The 20262-nt window shown below is 46.0% G+C and overlaps 2 protein-coding genes across 2 annotated transcripts; one reads left to right on the top strand and one right to left on the bottom strand.

Moving 5' to 3' along the window:
- Nucleotides 1-886: 886 nt before the first annotated feature.
- sypl2b (synaptophysin-like 2b) lies at nucleotides 887-5101 on the top strand. The gene is made up of 6 exons (XM_084436441.1): nucleotides 887-1025; nucleotides 1146-1220; nucleotides 2400-2521; nucleotides 2655-2859; nucleotides 3905-4090; nucleotides 4209-5101. The coding sequence occupies exons 1-6, from the start codon at nucleotides 1008-1010 to the stop codon at nucleotides 4329-4331; spliced, it is 729 nt and encodes a 242-aa protein (XP_084292567.1). The 5' UTR covers nucleotides 887-1007; the 3' UTR covers nucleotides 4332-5101.
- Nucleotides 5102-16902: 11801 nt separating this feature from the next.
- Nucleotides 16903-18453, bottom strand: amigo1 (adhesion molecule with Ig-like domain 1; the record flags this gene model as incomplete). The annotated part of the gene is made up of 1 exon (XM_084461968.1): nucleotides 16903-18453. The coding sequence occupies one exon, from the start codon at nucleotides 18451-18453 to the stop codon at nucleotides 16903-16905; it is 1551 nt and encodes a 516-aa protein (XP_084318094.1).
- Nucleotides 18454-20262: the final 1809 nt, after the last annotated feature.

The raw sequence follows: 20262 nt of genomic DNA, 5'->3' as shown, positions 1-20262 counted from the left end.
CATGTCCATGCCCTGCAACACTAACCATAGGCTACACATCCCTCTCCAACCCTTTGAAAGCCAACCGGTCTGGTGAGCATTGGTCTCTGCAGAGCAGCATTCCTCCACTGGGACTGTACAATAAAGCCCCTCCCCCATGGCAGCCCAGTCAGCTATCAAAAGATGGTGAACAAAGGCACTCTTATTCCTTCGAGATGTGCTCGGTGATATAGGGACGATTGTGCTGCCTTCACACAAACGCATGACGCCTGCGCTGGCCACTTGGTGGGTTTCAGTTCAGAAAGTTGTGAATTGAGGTATGGCGACAGGAGCATGGAGGTATTGGGACAGTCACTACACCCCTTGGCCAATTACCAATAAAATATTCTTATTAAGTTGTCAGACTCTATACATGCTGTGAGAGCTGCGTACGTGATTGGGATCAAATTACTGTCATAAAATACACGACGAGAGTAACGATAAATGGCCTACTGGGGCCTACTAGTCGCCTTCCCTACCGGAGCAAAAGGCACATTTTATGACACACGATTTATGAAGGAATGGCGACCTCTTGTGGTGGAATGTGCGCTATACATCCACGGAAGGAAACTAATTTTGATACTGCAAATTCGAAAACCTTACACCCAATTTAAACTAACAAATATCTTACATTAGTCTACCTGGGTTTTGTCTAGAACTGGAACGTTTACAAAAAGTAGGCCTACCGTAAATCAACTAATAGGCAGCTGTTGTAGTTATCGTTAGCCTACACGTCACTTCAAATGTAGCCTAGCCCTAGGCTACTTGTAGGCATGTCTGCTTTTGTAGGCCTCGCCTATACTTCGAGCGTTCACTATCGCTTTAAGAACGTTCGTGATCACGTGTACTATGAATCGCTTATGCTGAAGTTCGGTGGAAAAGTTTAGAACTAGAAGGCGACTACTTTCCCCTGTTAACTTTCCCCACGCCGTTACCAAACAATTCTAAAGAAAATCTTTATAACTGTTATTATAGGCTGAAGAAACACGATGGACGGAATTGCTCAGGTACCGCGTTGAGGAAATTATGATCGAGAAGACTATTCAAATTCTACAGCACGAAATGACTTGTTTAGCCTAAGATCGTGGCAATGTATAGGCTAAATACCTTTTTCTTTCCATCATTAGAAAATTATGACAGGATTCAGTCTTGACTTGGGACCATTGAAAGAGCCTTTGGCATTTATTCGAGTCCTAGAATGGGTAAGTCTGTCTTTCTGTTTTCTAATCTCTTTATGAAGGAATGTATTTACATGTGTAGCCTAAATGAAATAAGCGTCCATGTCGCCCACCCCAGTTGGGGGGTTTCAAATTGATTGAGTCAAGCTAGTCTTGTGATGTAGGGCACGTTGTGAAAAAGTCTATAATCCTCACTTTTGGAGTCTATAGGTTCAAGTCCTCTCCCCTGGCTGCATGTCCAACTTCATACTATATTGTATCTCCTCAACTCCCAAATTGCAACTTTAAAGGCCGTCATAAATGCAGCCCACTGTGTAAAATCATGTTCTTCTGTCGAGTGTACTTCTTGTGCACATTCATTGGCTCTATTGACTGACCTCAGGGATCAGGATGCAGTTCACCAGCTTGTTACAGGTGATTGGGTATTTCCGGATACTGCGGTAACTGAAGAAGTGGTATAGCCTACTGTGGTATAGCCTACTGTAACAGGTTTTAAGTTAGTGGTGTTCAAAGAACTGTGTGCTGTGGGTCCATAGATATAGAATTAGGTATTCTTGCGCACAGCCTCCACTACAACACCACTGTGTGTATCTTGCCAAAATCGGTACTGATGAGGTTTGAAGAAAAAATAAACTCCCTCTCACCACACTTTCAATAGGATGTGGAAAAAACATCAACATCCTTTATCATGTGAAGTACTGTAACAAGTTGCTCTTTGGTGAGAAGTGATTGAGACAGGTATGAAGATCTGACAGTTTTTTTTTTGTTTTTTTTACAGGGACCTTCCTTGCAAACATGCTTGTAGCTCAACAAGTTTTATTTTATAAAATGGCTGTTATTGTCCCATGTAGTCTTCATTGCATAATCTTGGATTAAATGTGACTCAAGTTGACCTCATTTCCATGGGAAATGGTAAAGCAATAGCCGAAATCTAGTACATGTGGGTGCGGCTACACACTTATGTCAGCGTGTGGGCTAGTGTGTTTGTGTGTGTGTGTGGGGGGGGGGGGGGGGGGGGAAATGTCACAAAGACATGCTGCCTGCTGGTATTGCAAACTAACAGCTACATGAAACATGCAGAACAAACTGGATGAAGCATATAGATCCATGATATGTGAGGTATTCATCTGTCACGTCAGAAACAGGTCTTTCTATATTGTACTGCTTCTAACGTTCGTGTCCTTATTTGGTCTCTGGCTGCAGGTCTTCTCCATATTTGCCTTTGCTACGACTGGGGGTTACGCAGGATCCACCAGCATCAGTGTGCAATGCACGGGGAGCACCAGCGGCCAAAACGTATCTGCCATCTTTAATTACCCCTTCAGGTGCGTGGAACAGACATGCATTTAATCACTTATAATGTACAGCTGGCCTTAGAAATCTCATCATAGGTTTTAGACTAAGAGTTGATTTAAGGGAGTGTTCTTCTTACCCAACTACATACTTCCATGCATACAGGCTGATGGCACACGCATACAAAGTCCCCAGCTGTAAGACCAATGACACCAGCACCACTGATCACTATCTGATGGGAGACCACAGCTCTGCAGCAGAGTTCTTCGTGTGTATCGGGGTCTTGGCATTCCTCTACACCACTGCCAGCTTGGTGCTTTACCTGGGCTACCAACATGTGTACAGAGAGAGCAGCCGTGGCCCAGTTGTGGTAGGTATTTCCCAGAGTATGTGCTTCCTGTGGTGGTTCACCTGTAAGAGCAAAACATCAAACGGGCGTATGTTTGTTTGTTTATTTGTTTGTTCATTAGTTCGTTCATTACTCAACAGGATTACGCAAAAACTACCAGACCAATTTTTTATTTTTTTTATATCTGAATCATGGGGCTGAGCCATGAATTATTTTTCGTTACACTTACAATTTCGTTATTAATATTGCGAGTGTAGTGAGAGGAATTATTACCTCTGACCGACCACCAGAGGGCAGCAAAGATATAAACATACTTGATCAACCAAAGTTTCTTTAGTTTAGATTAGAAACATCAGTGAGATAGGACATTTGTCCTTGTTATATTATGCACCAAGGTCCCATCTGGTGTTTATTGATATTGCGAGATGGGCCATTTGAGGGATCCACAAATAATTTTTCACTTTTGTTAACATTGAGCATTCTGTTAACTAGAAAAGCCCACTCCACTTAAACATTCAACAACCATATATGCTGATGACATGCATCGTGGGTGGAGGTCTGCGCTCTCTGAATGCCCTTTTCTTTTTTTTATGGTATGGCAAAGAACACTTTCACAGCAGCATTCATGAGAGTTTTAGGGAAGCAAATGGCCTTTTTGCTTACTACTACTACTACATTGCAACGTAGCCAGCATGTGTTATCAAAGTTTGTTCCACAATTCACACAGCCATTTTACATTTACACACAAAGTTTTCTTCATTGAGAACTCGGATTAAAATGGACTGCAATCTTTTCCATTTTACTTTATAAAATCATTCCTAATTCTATATCCAAAGATGTTCCTTCTGCTTTTACTGTTGGGGGTCATACAGCAAAGCTGTGTACTGGAGCCTAACACTAGTTCAGAAAGGCACTTAACAGTTCTGTGTTAATGAATTGCTGGGACGGGCGCATTCCTCAACAAAGGTGGGAGAGGAAAAACAAGTCTACCAGTAGTGGAGTTCTTCTAAAGTCATAAGATGCCTCTTTTGCTTATGGCCTTTTAAGTCTCTCCTCCTGCCAATAGGACCTGCTGGTGACTGCAGCCTTTGCCTTTATGTGGCTGGTGTCCTCGTCCGCCTGGGCCAAAGGCCTGACTGACGTCAAGTGGGCCACCAGTCCCTCCGTTCTGGTGGACCTCATCCCTGTCTGCAAGAACAACACATGCGAGCCAGGAGCGGTTCCTCACATGGGCCGCCTCAACTCCTCTGTGGTAGGCAGCTCACTGCCTGCGCTGGCATGCCCAGTCCTCATTGAGTGTAGACTACTGCAACTTGCAACTAATGTAACTCAAATAATCATTGTTTAATCATTATCCTCCCCTATTGCAGATCTTTGGATTTCTTAATCTCATATTGTGGATCGGCAACTGCTGGTTCATCTTCAAGGAGACACCCTTCCACAAATCAGATGTCCCTCCTGCAGAAATGCAGGAAGGGGTGCAGCCAGCCTAACTGAGCAACCCTGTGTGGTCAAGTATGTTGTAATGTTGCATGACTCATTTGATTTGTAGCTAGTAATGCCTTCTTACAGTAAAAAGAAAAAAGAAAAAAAGTAATTGTTACTGTTTCCTAAATGCATTTCCAAATTTGACAGGATCAAAAAGTGTTCAAGGTATTTTAAGTCAAATGTGGCTCAAAGCTGTTTTTCATCTCACACAATTGAACTTTTTCAATGTTACAATTGTACTAAAAACAAGTGGTGCATATTTCATCTTAGAGCTATTATTCTCCAGAAATTGAATGAGGCAGAAAGTGAATTTCTAAAAGACATTAGATATTTCAATAACTATCCCTTAACAAATAGCTCTTAACATAGTCTTTAAAATGTCTTTCCCTGCATGGTTTCTATTATTAAATGTGTTTTAAATTAACAAGTTTTGTTAGGAAATGAACCAGCAAACTCCATGACAGTCACATGGCAGTCGCAGTGTAAATGGCCTATCACTCATTTATTCAAAATTGAATGTTGACAATTAGTTGCAACTGTATGTGACTTGTGCTGCTTCTACCTCAGTCTTGTGATTAGGGAAGGCATAACAATTATTTGTGGCTATAACAGCACCTTATGTAGAGCATTGACATACCACAATGGTAGCTTTCATACACCATGGTTTTGTCGAAAGAAAGGTAAAAATTGTTAAGGTTCGATATTGTGTAATGTGCCATCGTAATTATCAGAAAGGAAATAATGTAATGTGTAACATTCAGTGCTGTAAATTATTAAAGGGAAGAGCTGGTGATATTGTGTTTTTACTTTTCCTAGGTGTAAGAATGGGATGTAGAGAGTAAGGTTTTACACCTTGTGATTGGAATAGGGTGTCTATGAAATTACAGAGAACGTGAATTATTGCTAACTTTTTCACAGCGGGCCCTTTAATTTGATGCACTACCAGTTCTATTTATTTCAACGTGGGCACGAGCATGATAACGCAGCCGGTACGTGCGCGTACTGATGGTGTCGATTCGTGAACGCGGTAGGGGCAGCAATGGCCGCTTTGGATCGGCGAAATCCTAATCTCGACGATTTTATTGGATTAAATTGGAGCTCTTGGATAGATAGGGCCAATATTCTCCCTTCAGAAGGTGAGTCACATCCCGAGCTCCACAAGCACATTTTGTCAACTCACGATGGCATTTTGCAATGATTTATTTTTTGCTGTAAACCAGGCTCCCCATAAATCGCAACCCAAACAAAAGACACGCAGGGTCCTAGTGCGGAATGGGTTCCCACCTCACTGGCTAGCTAATTGGCAAACAAACTAAGCAACTTCATGTTCATGAATCCCCCCAATCACTGAACACCGTATACGGATAACTACAAAGAAGAGTAGCAAGTGAAAGAATGTCATCACACGTAGTCGCTAAATTAGTGTCCGTTCTGCCGTAAATGTGCAGTATTAACTAGCTTGCTAACATTAGCCTGCTAACTATCGAGATGGACAACAAGGAAAGAACCCGGCCAGCTCGTAATCTCACGTTTTTTATTAGAGTGGGTGTGGGCTAGACTAGAGCAGCATGTGATGGCCAGCTCATGAATGTGGGCCGGCCAGGACCATTGTATGTTATCTGGCTAGCTAGTGATGTATATCGACAATGTGAGGCAATATATCGGTAGGAAGTCAGCTAGGAGGCTAGTGCTCAATTAATTTCAGTTTCACTTTACTCATTGTTATTCATCACACAGGTCGTCCACAATAAAAGTTCCTGATGTCAAATTAACTCGTAAAACTCAACCGAATCACTGACTGTTTATTCTGAAGGGTCTATCGTGGAAGAATGCAACAAGTATGGGAAGAAGAGAACAGAAACCATGACCCTCAGAAAAGAGGGTACGTTTTTCATGATGCATTACAGTAACACTTACAGCTGTGTCCAGCACACCAGTTGTAAAACAAGTTTCACTCTTGTTTACCCTATGTTACAGTGCCCATATGTTGAACCCGAACTGCTGACATTCTGAAACACGCCTGACAAGATGTGTGCCAATTCTCGACTCCCTTTCTTCTATAGACATGTCCATATATGGCCATTGTCCAGCTCATGACGACTTCTACCTGGTGGTGTGCAGCCGATGTGGCCTTGTGGTGAAGCCCCAGGCCTTCGAGAAGCACTGCGAGAGCTGCCACGGCCCCCCGGGTAAGCTCTGCGGTCCGGCCTCCCCCTCGGCCGCCCAGCAGCGGCCGGGCCGTCCCCCCTCACTCGCCCCTCCCTCCCGAGAGAGGCAGGACAGCAGGCACCAAGGGGCGGCGCCCCCCTCAACGACGCCCTCTCTCCCCCAGCACAGACCTGCCAAAGCACAGAAGGAGGGAGTCGGGTAAGGAGGAGAAAATCCTTGGCACTACACACAGCCTGGAACATACCAGGATGACTGGTGGAAAATAAATGATTTTTCCATAAGCCGTGGGGAAGTTTGTACACAGTTTGTACAAACTGTGTACAACCCCCCCCCCCCCCCCCCCCGCAGTTATTTATTCATTATTCATATCCATATATAGCATGTACATAACCCATCCAGACCGATATCTATCTTCTTACCCTTTTTATACTGTATAGAAATTGTACGTATTGTGTAATTTGTAAATGTATAACTTGTAAATTGAGTATTGGAGTCTTGGAGTCTCCGTTATTGAGCATCTTGGAGTAGGCAGCAACATTTCACTGTGACTGTACATATACGTTAAATTACATTAGATTACAGTCATTTAGCAGACGCTTTTATCGACTAACAATAATTGCATTTAACGTAGGAAAAACCAATGTAGTACTACTTGCCAGAACTCCCAAGTGCATCTTCCCTCTAAAACAAGGGTTTTATTTGACAAAGAACTCTTGAATCATGGAGATTAAGAGTTTCATTATCCGTCCGCATCTTGCCTTCTCATCGTGGCTCCTGCATCCCTCCCTCTCTCTTCTCAGTTTGGCCCCTCCGGCCCAGGAGAGCCCACCTTCGCCTTCGCACCCCTCCCCCCGACGACCTAAGGTTCCTACCTGGCACTCAGGACCCCAGCCCCCCGATGGGCCCCCCTCTTCCGCCTCAGAGAAGACCTCAGCGCTGCCGAGGGTTGCGACTGGGCAACCCGAGGACACACATACCAGCCCCCGGGGAACAAAGACCTACAGCAGAACCTTTAAGAAAGTCTACAGTACGTTTGTTACTTGATTGTTTTTGCACTGTATCCTCATGTATTTCTGACGGCATCACATTTTTTGTTATATGTAATGTAAGCAATGCATGCCTGATATAGTAGCAGTCACAACTGGACACATCTGTTATTAGATTTAATGTAGATCATAATGCAAATTTGTAAAGTAACAATGCAATGCACATGTCCTTGGGTCATGTGTTTATCACATGATGTGAGTGTCATGCATGCTGCCCTATCAGTAATGCTCTTTCACCATAGCTCGTCTGTTTATTGGTGCTAAGCGGTTACTGTGTTTATCTTCACCCAGAGAAAGAATGTGACCTGGACAAGCACTGTGGAGTTCTGGATCCAGAGAGGAAGAAACTATGTACCAGGCAACTCATGTGCAATGTAAGCTCTTATACACACACTAGAGGACTAGATGTGTCAGAGTGGGTAGCGTTCTCACACTCATCACTTCCCTATATTTTTTGCAGATCCACTCCATCCACCAGAGACGGAAGGTGGTGGGGAGGAGTAAGACTTTTGACCAGCTGGTGACAGAGCAGAGGACAGGCTCCAAGTGCCGGGACCTGGAGAGACCCTCTCCTAAAGACCCCTCGCCACACGGAGAGGCCCCCGAGGACCCCACGGGGCCCCAGCACAGAAGACACGCCCTCAACAATTGTGCAATTCTCAGGTGGGGGAATGTTTGATCGTAGAAACTCTTGAATGATGGAAGAGCTAAGCGCTAAGCTCTGCGGTTTGGCTGTGGCCACAGCCGGTCACAAATGCCACATAGCAGGCAACACACCAGCAGTGCATAATCCTTGTATTTTAGTAAACCATATTCTGCTTCTCCTCCAGATCCAGGGAGCCGTCAGAGAGTGGAGGTGAGGAGGAGGAGGAGGAGGGGGAAAGTGCGGTGGAGGTGGAGGTGCAGCCCCCCTATCCCTTCAACCAGAGCCTGCCGTCCAGCGAGGGGAGCGACTCGGAGGACCAGGAGGAGGATGGGGACCTGCCCGCCACCCCGTGGCACCCCAAACCTCTGGGGGTGAGCACCGCCACTGCCACCACACCACAGCTGGGACTGTTAATTGGCTCCTCCATTACAGTTAGCATGTTTAGATTTGTGTCTAAATGTTTTCGCAGATCAGAGCATCTAAATCAGAGTTCTCACAAAAATGTGACTGAGCAAGCAGCCCCGGATATTGGATATTGGGTTGTGGTAATCGTGTTATTTGCATGACCGCAGTAGTAATAAGGGAAAATTGTATCGCATTGTTTGCTGATGGCTGATGGATTACTGGAATGAAATGCAGACAGTCTGGCCATAAATGGTAAAGTCGTTGACACAAGTTTGTGTTGACACACATTTTTCAAATCCTTGCTCTACTGAATAGTATGACGTTTACACTGTGCTGAGTAGCAAACATTGAGAGCTGTGGCCTAGATTTTTATGACAAGACTTTCCTTTCTATTCGCATAGTTTGCATGCTGTGACATGCTGCGCTTTATTGGATCACCTACAGTAAATGATGTAACTGATTTCAATCTGATGAATTAAATCTGTTCTTTGTGCCCTCAGCTATGCACTTTTGGAAGCCGCCCACTGGGCTGTAGTGTCTTCACCTTTGACCGGAGATTGCACCACATTCACTTTGCCCTCAGTGCCATGGTGGAGCACCACCTCAGCGCCCACCTGTGGAAGTGAGAGCCTCCACCATTTCACTGTCCACCATTACTTCATGCTGCACAAACCTATATATATCGACACAGTGTTATAATGGAATGTAAAGCTCATGGTAATTAATTATCATTTTTTAAATAGGAAAATACCTCAAGTGACTGGTGTGCGGTCACGCCAAGCGCCGACCACGGCCTCCACCGCCACAGGGTCATCTGGAAGGGTGGGGGGTGTGCCTGCCCCTCCCACCGGCCCATCTCTCAGGTCTCCTCCACCCTCCCTCCCCCACAGAGCCGCCGGCAGGGAGAACTGCTCAGGACAATCAGAGACCCAGAGCAATCAGCGCAAACCACCCAGCGCCAAGCCCCTCTCCTCCACTCCGAGACCCCCCGCCCGGCCTCGCAACCCCGTGGGCAGACCCAGCAAGGCCCGCTTCCGAGAGCAGGAGAGGTCCAAGCCTCCCCACGGCGAGGCCCAAGCCCCGCCCAAACGCGTCAGGGACCACCCTCTCCAGGAGAGAGGCCGGCCGCAGGGTCCCGCCCGCGTCTACCCCTCCCCTTCGTCTCAAGGACCAATCAACGGCGCCGTCGCGCTAGGAAAGAAGCCATGCCCCCCGCAGTCGCAGCCCTCGGGGTGCCGCTTGCCCTCGCCGGGCCAGGGGAAACGGCACCAGGGGCCCCCGCTCCGTCCACCCCACCCGCCCCCCCGGGGGAGAGGCAGACCACCTGGGCTGCACAGGAGGCTTGTCGGCTACGACCACAGGGACCTGGCCAAGAAGCGCAAGAGTGGCGGTGGCGCCTCACCGCTCCCCGTCAGCCCCCCACCCACCCGGGCCCCCAAGTCCCGCTGCCTGTCCTCTCCCTCCCACTCCAGCCTGCTCTCCTGGCGGGGGGAGAGTATGGGCGGAGCCCTCGCCAGAGGCCTGGAGAAGAGGAAGGACCCTCAACGAGTGAGTGCTGCAGTCATTGGACGGCATAGGGCTTGTCTCATTTTCCAACATGTACCGGAGACTGGGTGTGTTTCGTGCTAGAGTTGGACCCAGTGTATCCTTGCTCTGCTTAATTATAGTATATAGTATGTACTTGATAGATCGCCGTGTATGCATTTGCTCACAGAACACATTTCTTGTTACACAGTGCGTTGTCTACAAACACTTCTTCACTAACAAACGGTTCTCTGAACTAAATGTTGACGTTTACCTGAGAGCGTTTTCTAACAGCCGTTTCTTTTCTCTCTCCACAGCCAAAAGTACAACACTAAGGAATCCTGCCTTATAAACCACTTGGAGAAGACGCCTACTGCAGTGGATTGTTACTGCCAGCACAGAACTGGTGTGTGTTTGTGTGCGTGTGCGTGCGTGCGTGTGCATGCGTGTGCGTGCGTGTGTGTGTGCGTGTGCGTGTGTGATGGTGAATGTCTGTGTTTGTCTGTGAGCACAGGTCATCAGGAATGAGTGTTTCTTACAGTTATTAATTTGTCCACATGATGTTTTGTTTGTGTACGTGACTGAATGTATCAGTTGATTACCTGTGTTTGAACATAGAAATACCTCAAGACCTACCCCTTATGCTGCTAAAATGAAATTAATGGAAAATGTATTAAAAACAACTTGAATGCTATTTTTCTTGTGGTTTTACGTCATCCGTTTTTTCTATTGTCTCCAGTTTTAAATGTAGATACTGTATGAAATGTTTTCTACATTTTCTACAATATCTAACGGTTACGGTTTACAAGCATTATACACATCTGTCTACAGACAGTTAGCAATTAGCAATAATGAGACCACTATTTTTATTAGAGCTGTGGTTTTGAGCAGCAAGTAATTGAATGGTGTTGGTGTACACTTGCAGCTTAGTTTTGAAGTTCTTGAAGTTTTGAAGTTTCTCAGCCGCTTCATATAGGTCTGCTGATTGTAATCAGCTCAATTCCTGTTTGTATTTGTCTGATTCTCATAAATCAGAACTTGAAACTGAAAGCTTGTTGAACCAGAAAGCATATCCTAATGCATCGCAATGGCATCATGCCGCCAGTAGATGGCACTAAACCATTAGACTTTTTTTCTGTAGGACTGCAAAATGAACTACAGTGAGGCACCTATGACTATGACAAATGTAGTCTTCATAAAATATGACATCAGTTTCCTAGCTTATCTCAATGTAGGGAAATACTTATACAGTCATATTCAGGCACCGATGAGATGATAGTGAAGACAAAATTAGTTGTGTTTTTGACATTTATTATTTCATAGACATCCTCAAGGAATTCTGATATCTCCCGGTTCACTTTATTGGAAAAAAACGTTTTGACCCTTAGTCTTAGCTAAGGGTCAAAACGTTTTTTTTCCAATAAAGTGAACCGGGAGATATAAGTGTGCGGATCTTTCCTCTCCTCACGTATGTACTCTAAGATCCAGCAACTGGCCTACTAAGGTTGGATGTGCACACAGCTCTTTTGCCTTTTATCCTCAAGGAATTCCTCATAAAACTGCCTGAATGACAAAATAAACTAGTAGAGTGACTGACCACAACTTGCGCTATCATCATGTAACACCATAAAATCTCTATGTATCTCACTAAGCTGGTTATAACCAGCAGTATACTCATATAAAAGCTGTACTACATTTTAAGCATTCTACTTTTTTTTCTTTTTTTACATCCTCTAGGATTATGATTATGAATAGAATCAAAGGCCTACTTTGAGTATCTCAGAGGTCTCCTTGAGCTGGAAATGGGAGTCAGTCATGTAATGTGTCCCTTTGTGCTTAATACAGAACATTCAGATGGATTTCAACCAATAAACATGTTTCAGCCCTGTGGGAAGGACCGAATCTCTAAAGAATCTAATATTGAACATGAGTTGGAGCATGACAATGTAGCACACCACAGCAGAGCAGTAGCAAGTAATCCACACGTTGTTTTTAAAGGAAAACCCTTCTTATATTTTATTGAATCAAAAGTAGTCATCATAACACATTCTCTACAGTACAATCTATAATCTTTTGGATTACATTTTCCTGCAGTCAGATAGGGCACATTTCCTTACCATGCAAAGCCATTCAACTTTATAAGCAAGACCTCTCTAATTCTATGGCAGGACCAGGATACTCATTATCACTGATGCAGCATCATAAACTCAGCGTTACAGGGCGTTCTGAGAGGAGTGGCTTCCATCTACTGTTGCCACTGTGGCTGCTTTAGTTCACCCTCCATGAATTGTGCATGGATTAAAACATTGTGAGAATGAGACAGGGAATGGAATGGTGTGCAGATGAGACCAGTGGAGTCTTGTCATGTAAATGCTCCTCTTCATGAAAAATGCTAATCTATACAGAGACTATTAAGACATGAGATGACATAAAAAAGGGAGTCAATATTACTGACATGGTTTCATCTGAGGGTTTGTATTATCTGATACAAATTTTATGGCTGTGAATGATTTGAGGAAGCCCGTCATAAATACCCCCTCCTGAGGTGACAATGTGTTTCACACCTGAATAGACCATGGTGATTCATCTTTCAATCGCCTGCCAAACCAACTTGCTGTGTCACAGTGCAGTTATTTCTGACGCCTTACCATAGCTTAGTGTCGGTAGCAAAAACAACAAGTTAAACACCCTGACCCTTCAATAATCACAACGGACAAATGTTTTAAACTGGTTATGAATTTGTTTCATTAATTGTACCCTTAACAATTTCTAGATCATTTTCCAGTACTCCACCCTCAACTTCGAAGTACACTTAAAAGAATGAGGACCAACATTGGAACAACGGACAGTAGCACAGGTCAAGACGAAATGCCAAATGGTCAACAACACTGGATCATACGAGAACACTGCGAGCGCACTGGTAAAAACGTAGCAATACACAACAAAAGACTTTTGAACAGATACCCCTTCAGAGACCTGGGGTAGTAAGAGGGCTGATGCATCTGTAGTGGAAGATAGTTGTTGCTTTGGAGAGCTCAACACATTAGCTTTTTCTTACCCACTGTAGGATGCTGCACAGAAGCACTTAGTCATTTGGTGTAGTGGAATGGTGAAGCATCACTCCCTTATATGAGCTATATAAGGGCTATAAACAGGTGCCCAGATTCTCATTGGAATCAATCAATCAGAGCCATGCTGACATCCACTCCCATAATATCTCCTCAAGGCTTTACTAGTTATTAGCTCAAGAGAGACATCAGGTTGATGCACCTAATACAAATACTGCTATACACAAAATATGCAGCTATACACAAATAGCTTGAGCACCTATTGTATTTGTATCGTGCTGCTCTTGCTCCTACGTTAAGTAGTATCTGACCACAAACTCCACTATGACAACCAAAGCCGGTTCACACAGCATTTGAAATACTTTGAAAATCTTGGGTTTACACGTCAGAGTCAATTCCATTGGTAAATAATTTAGCTAAGCAAGCTCGATCAAGCACAGTTAAAGTAGCCTATGGGAAAGGATTAGGCTACTATTTGACACTGGAATAACTGTACTGTAATTAATCTTGGGTTTAACAACACTCAAATCAGATGACTCAGTATGAAAACAAATGTTGTTTGTAAGCGCAGGCTTTTCCCGCATACAAATTACACAGCACTTGAAGGGCATTGTGTTCATTTACCTCACTGAATCGATTGCTTTAAAATCAAACTAAGGGTGGCCTCTTAAAATACACATTAAAAACAAAGCAATTCAGACTGAATCAATGCTGTCAGTGGACAGGGGGAAAAGAATGGCTTTATGTTAGTGTGGCTTGGGAGAACATACTGGAAATATCCCTGTCTGTGCAGGCAGACAGACAGGCAGAGGGACGCCTTATCCCATCAAAAGATGTAATTAACATTTAGAAATCCATAGCCTGGTCGTTGTCATGACAAAGCCGCTCACTATAATGAGATCGCCCCTTTTGGTTTTCGCAAAGACACGGACATCTGCTGAAAACCTGATTCAATCTGCCTCCACCGCACGTCAGCCACTGCATACATTTGGGTCCAACATGGGTCCACAAACCAACAGAGGAAATTAAGAAGATTGCTATCTTTTGACTGGCTGCCACATTTACAAAACAACCTGGAGCTCAGCGCTTTTAAGACAGTGGAGATGGTTGTGGACTTCAGGAAGAAATCAGCCCCTCACCCCACCATCACCCTGATTGGCTCCCCGGTCGCCACTGTGGACTCCCTCCAATTCCTGTGCACCATATTCTCCTGGGACCTCAAATGAGAACTAAACACCAGATCGCGAAGAATACACAGCAGAGGATGTAGCCTACTCCCTGAGGCAGCTGAAGAAATTCGGACAACCAAAGAAAACTATGGTACTCTCTTCTACACCTCCATCCTCACCTCCTCCATCACCATCTGGTACTCCGCCACTACGGCCAAAGACAGCGCCAAACTGCAGTGTGTCATCCAATCCGCAGAGAAGGTGATCGGCTGCAACCTTCCCTCCCTCCTGATCCTGCACAACTCCAGGACCCTGAAGCAGGCCAGGAAGATTGCGGACGACCCCTCCCGCCCCGGCCATAATCCCCTGCCACTCCCCTCTGGCAGGAGGCTGCGGCCCATCGGGACCACGACCACACACCACAGAGGCAGCCTCTTCCACAAGGGCAACAGCATCATCAACAAGGCTTGTGTCCCCCTCTGACTCCCCCCTGCCCCCCCAGCCCCATCCAATGACCACCGAATGTACTGTAAAGGACGCACCGCACTCACATATCACGCTGCATACACCATACACACACACACACACACACACATTACACTCTGCACACTCACTATATATACACTGACCGCACAACATTTTGTATATTGTTTTTTATCTTATCCTATTTTGTACTAGCATTTTCGACTTGCTCTTTGCACTGTCCTGTCTCTTCCCTGCACCCTGTCCAATGTTGTCTCCATGTTATGCACCACGCCCGAGCGCAAATTCCTAGTACATTGAAAAACTACAATGGCAATAAAATGAATTCTGACAACTGTTTCCACAACACGGTGGTGCACAGTTCATTTCTGCTGGCAACTGGGAACTCAAACATCCTTCCGTCAGGCACATAGTGCTATGTACAGCACCTCATACATAATCATGAGCATCGGCTACTGGAGAGACTGGCGGTTATGTAATTTTTTGGTCCTCTGCACTGTATGTTTACCTACCTAGATTATATTTACTGCAGCATGAAACATAACACCTGTAATAAGCACTGGCATGGTAAGAAGCTATGTAGAATGCAGACCCAAGTAGGAGGACGCATACAAATCAACAATATATCTCTATTAATTTACATAGAATTCTGATGGTCTACCCCTAGAAACAATAACATGTAATTTATGCAAGGTGCAAATTGATTTACAAAAAAAAAAGGAGAAAAAATAGTTTAAGAGATGTTTCCACCACTGATAAGGCATCACATTCCTATGAAACACAAACGCTATGAGATGACGAAGTCTGACCCTGCAGAACATGGCATTGGCAACTCAGTGAACTGTTAGAAGCAGACAGACAGCACTCAGAGCTGGCAGTAATATCCTTACTAGACTACTGGGGACCACGGCACCTGACGTTGGGCAGGAAAACACAATAATATTATAATACTTCCCAGCAACCTGTTTTCCCTGGAACTATGCCTCTAAGGCTTTGAACATAACTCTAAAGTTACTGTTTACGATAGATAAATAAGATAAGATGACACAATTCATAACCCAGTAGTTGTCATATCAGCAATACAGATATTTGCTATTATTACTGTAGAAATCTTAGCTCTGCAACTGAACTCTATAATAAATATAGGAAAAAACATTATTGTCTTTTCCTAATGATGATTATATGATTCTATGTGAGAGTCGTAGATAATATGAATTGAATACAAGGGTTGAACTCATCAGCATAATAACTTTCCTTAATTGGGGACACCTCAAATCAAGCAACCGAGCACGAGTCCAGATGAACATGTGGTGACCTGCCATGATGTTTAATGACAATGTTTTATACGCTATCTCTATCTCATTATGACTAACTATCTAACCTAAGCTATCTAGTGGAGGGCACAGCCACACTGATTTGTGTTATATTTCCTGTAGCCCACTCTGCCTGGTCTTTAATATGATGTTTGAGGCATGCTGCTGCGCTCCACATGACTCACCCACGATGACTATTCATAACCCAGTTCTAGAGGTCCCTGTCTGTCAGAGCAGAGGGCTAATGTTATGTGCTAACGACTATAGAAGATGCTCATCTTCTTTCTATTAAATATAAATATGAGTCAACAAGGCTCATGCTCACAAGTGGGTTATATGAATTACTCTCTCTGCCAAGCGTATCCATCTCCGCTGATATCTAATGGGGCATCTTCTCCTTTTACCCATCAATGTGCCTCTTCCTGAGTAACTGTTGTCCAATATACCCTCTGTTTTACACTTCTCATGAGAACAGTGTCCACTTTCTTACTGCTGGGCTTTCACAGTATGTATACTTAAGTGCTACAGATCAAAATGCTGGAATAGTTCTGTGTATTGTCCTGGTCAACACCAAGGCAATTGGTTGAATACCACCCTTTGGACCTTTGAGTGCTCAGGGTAGCGGTCCGTAGAATGGAACAGCCGTCTTCCTGAGAAGTCAGTTTAGCTTTGGCAGCACGTGGCTGACATTGCGCCACGGAACATCCGGCCACGTCGACGCGCGCACACACCGCCACGCCGCCTTGTCCCGTCTCAGACCACCATGGGCGTGTCCGAGAACACGGAGCTGATCGACTCGGCCACCGACTTCTTCCTCCGGTCCCTCCCTAGCATGCCCACCTCCTCGTCTGCCTCCTCCTCCTCCTCCTCCTCCTCCCCGTTGGGGTTGACTTTGCCGTTCTGGCCCTGCTGCAGCTCCTTGGGGTCTATGAAGGCCACGTGCCTGTTTAGCTCCGCCTTGGCGCCGGCCAGGTCGACGCGCGTGGGCGTGGCACTGAGCACGGAGGAGCGGATGCTGTCCTCCCGTTGGTTCTTGGCGCTGCTGGGGCAGCAGAAGCAGCGGCAGGGCGTCAAATACAGGTAGATCAGCACCAGCACCACGCTGCCCAGGCAGCCCACCAGAGTGGTGTAGGCCGTGTTCAGGGTCTCGCCGCTGGCGCCCATGGTGAAGTTGTGCACCTTCACCAGCACGTAGAGCGTCTCGTTGAGGGCCTCGCTCACGGCGAAGCAGGTGTATGTCCCCGAGTCCTCCGACCGCACCGGGCTGATCTGGAGACTGCTGTCCGGGAGGACTGTGGCACTCTGGTTGCCGCCGGGCGTCACAGCCACGTTGCCGGGAAGGACCCAGGTCTTGGACATGTCCCTGTGCTTGGTGTCGCAGCCGAGGACGAGGGTCTGCTCCAGAAAGGCTTCCTCGTCTACCTCTTTGAAGGTGCTGCAGTTCATGTACTCTCCGTTGAGGTCGAACGCTCGCACGCTGGTTTTCTGAGGGCCGGGCAGGATGCAGGTGTACTCGTCCTTAAAGTCCAGGGCCGAGTTGAGCCGGCGGAGGTACCAGTGGGCCAGCAGACTGTACAGGTCACAGTCACACAGCACGGAGTTGTTGTGGAAGTAGAGTCCGTTCTTGATCCAGGCAGGCAGGGCCTGCAACTCCGCAATGGGGAGAACTTTGATCTTGTTGGAGGACACGTCCAGCAGGCTGAGCTTCTCCAAACGGCTCTTGTCCTTGACCAGCTCCAGGGGGAAGCGTGAGATCTTGTTCTGGCTCAGGTAGAGCTTCTGCAGTCTCATGAGGCCCGTGAAGGCCGAGCGGTCGATCTGGCCGATTTGGTTGTTGTAGAGGAGCAGAACCTCCAGGTTCACCAGGGGCTCAAAGATGAACTCGTCCAGCTGGCGCAGGCTGTTGGAGGACAGGTCCAGGTAGCGCAGCTGCCTGACGTACAGGAAGGCCTCCGAGGACAGGAAGAGGAGGCCGTTGTGGCTGAGGAGGAGGTTGTGGAGCTTCACCAGCTTCACGGGGGTCCAGTCGGCCCGTAGCCGCGTGATGCCGTTATAGCTGAGGTCCAGCACGGCCATGTAGAGAGGAAGCCCCGTGGGAATGACGGTCAGGTTCATCTTGGAGCAGCTCACGATGTTGCTGGCGCAGATGCAGGTGTTATGGCAGTTGAGGGTGGACCCTGCTGCCACGGGCAGCCAGAGCAGAGCCAGGGAGAGGGACATGGAGAGGAGCCATCTCACCTGGCTCCTCAGACCGGGTGAGGACTCCAGCTGGCTGCCGCCCACTCTGCTTCGAGGTGACAGCATGCTAGCAGTGGGTCTTAGTCAAGGAGGAGTCTCTCTATAGTCTCTCTCCTGTTCTCACCAAACAGCATGGAACAGCAGCTGGAGGAATCCCAGGCATCTTGAATTGAAGGCTGCAAAGAAAAGCCATAGTGGGTGACTTGTTGGAAATAAACATGGTTATTGGATGGAATTGAATGTCGTTATGGTTACATGCCTTGTAGCCTACATTAGGCTACATCCGTCCCCTAAACACACAGACACGCACACACACACAAACAAACAAACAAACAAACAACAGACAGACAAACACACGTGTGGCACAAGATGTCTAATGCACCCCTACAACATAGCCGGACCCTCCAATATGCCTGTATCCATTCAATATTGGACGATTGAGCCCTAGCCTACCGATAAACTGTAAAGCACTGCACCATTCTCTCGAAATCAGAAGTGATCAATTCGTGGATATGTTGATCATAAACGTAGCTTACCTTCACACGAGATCAAGCAATCTTCATTAATTGTCTCGAGGGTTATGTTTATAGTTTGCAGTACCCTACGCCGTCACTCCAGTAAGACTATAATGCAAGGACAACTGGATGCATGGATGGAGACGCGCGCATGAGAAATCCGGTCGCCAAATATTCCACTATTTGGTAACCAAAAACTCGTTTTAAAATTATGCAAACTACAAGACTAGCCTACGTAAATATAAGCGAACACAAGTTCCCCGAACTGCTGCCACGCGCCCTTTAGAATCTAGAATCCGTATCAATAAGATGAGTCGCTTGTTTTCGTAAAGACGAGAGTCCACGCGGCCTTACGTCTTCTGCAGCAAATCAGTGCGTTGTGAGCGGGTCCGACTGCTCCGTCCTCACAGTCACATCAGCATCCCTGTGAGGTAAATCACTGGAGCGCATGAGCGGTATTGCCAGACAAGAGAACGCCCGTGGACAGCGGCTATGCAGTCAAGATACAGGAGCCTGCTATGTGCTACGTGGCTGGGACGATGTCGGTTATCGGATATGTTTTCAGTAAGAGCACAACAATAGCCTTCCTGTTTGGCAAAGCCATATTCAAGCACTGAGCGGCTCGAAGTTGCCTAAAAAGCTGCGCGGTGGATGCTAGTGCGGCACCATTACCAATAGGCTACTAGCCCATTTAGGGAACCTACCCCTCCCATGTGCGCATGAAGGAAACATCCCTAAGATGGGGGGGGGGAGTTAGTCTTGTTATTGTTTATAGACAACACACGAAGATAGGCTAAATAAAATATTATATTCAAGTCTTCTGCCTTTTCATAGGGATATGTTTAGCAAGAATTGGGATATCAGTAATGCGTCTGGTCCGTTGGTTGGCGATAGGTGGGTGGGTAAGTATCGTGATAATGTGATCTTTAAATTGATCTAATAGCACCCGTAAGCATGTATTATCCCCCGTATACACCCAAGCCCAAGAAACGAACATTTTTCAATTATTTATTTTTATCATTAATTAATTAGCCTTTTTTTATAAATCTAATTTAATGTCTGTTTGTTTAAATGGGTTGATGGATGCTTGTAGCCTACTTAAAATACTTCAAATCACGTAGGCCCTATCCATCATTTACATTTTTCCTATCTTTGTTGGAACTCACCCATCTTGTCTATAAGGAGATTTGCAGTTTAGTCACAGTGGTGCGTCGTGTTGCTGATGGAAGGAGGGTTATAAATTGATGCATATGGCCCACCTCTAAGTCTAGCCTGCAGGCAGCATCATCAACCACCAACCTGCTGCCTCCGCCTGAGCTCAGGCGGTCACACTAATCTGCCCACCGTCGACTTCCTCTCG

This window comes from Borostomias antarcticus (assembly GCF_949987555.1).
Source record: "Borostomias antarcticus genome assembly, chromosome: 3".
In the NCBI taxonomy this organism is placed as follows: domain Eukaryota; kingdom Metazoa; phylum Chordata; class Actinopteri; order Stomiiformes; family Stomiidae; genus Borostomias; species Borostomias antarcticus.
This window is presented reverse-complemented; position numbering and strand designations above follow the sequence as displayed.

Coding starts and splice junctions, on each gene's coding strand:
- sypl2b (XM_084436441.1), top strand. Junction 1,221..2,399: donor TTATTCGAGTCCTAGAATGG/GTAAGTCTGTCT, acceptor CTCTGGCTGCAG/GTCTTCTCCATATTTGCCTT. Junction 2,860..3,904: donor GCAGCCGTGGCCCAGTTGTG/GTAGGTATTTCC, acceptor TCCTGCCAATAG/GACCTGCTGGTGACTGCAGC.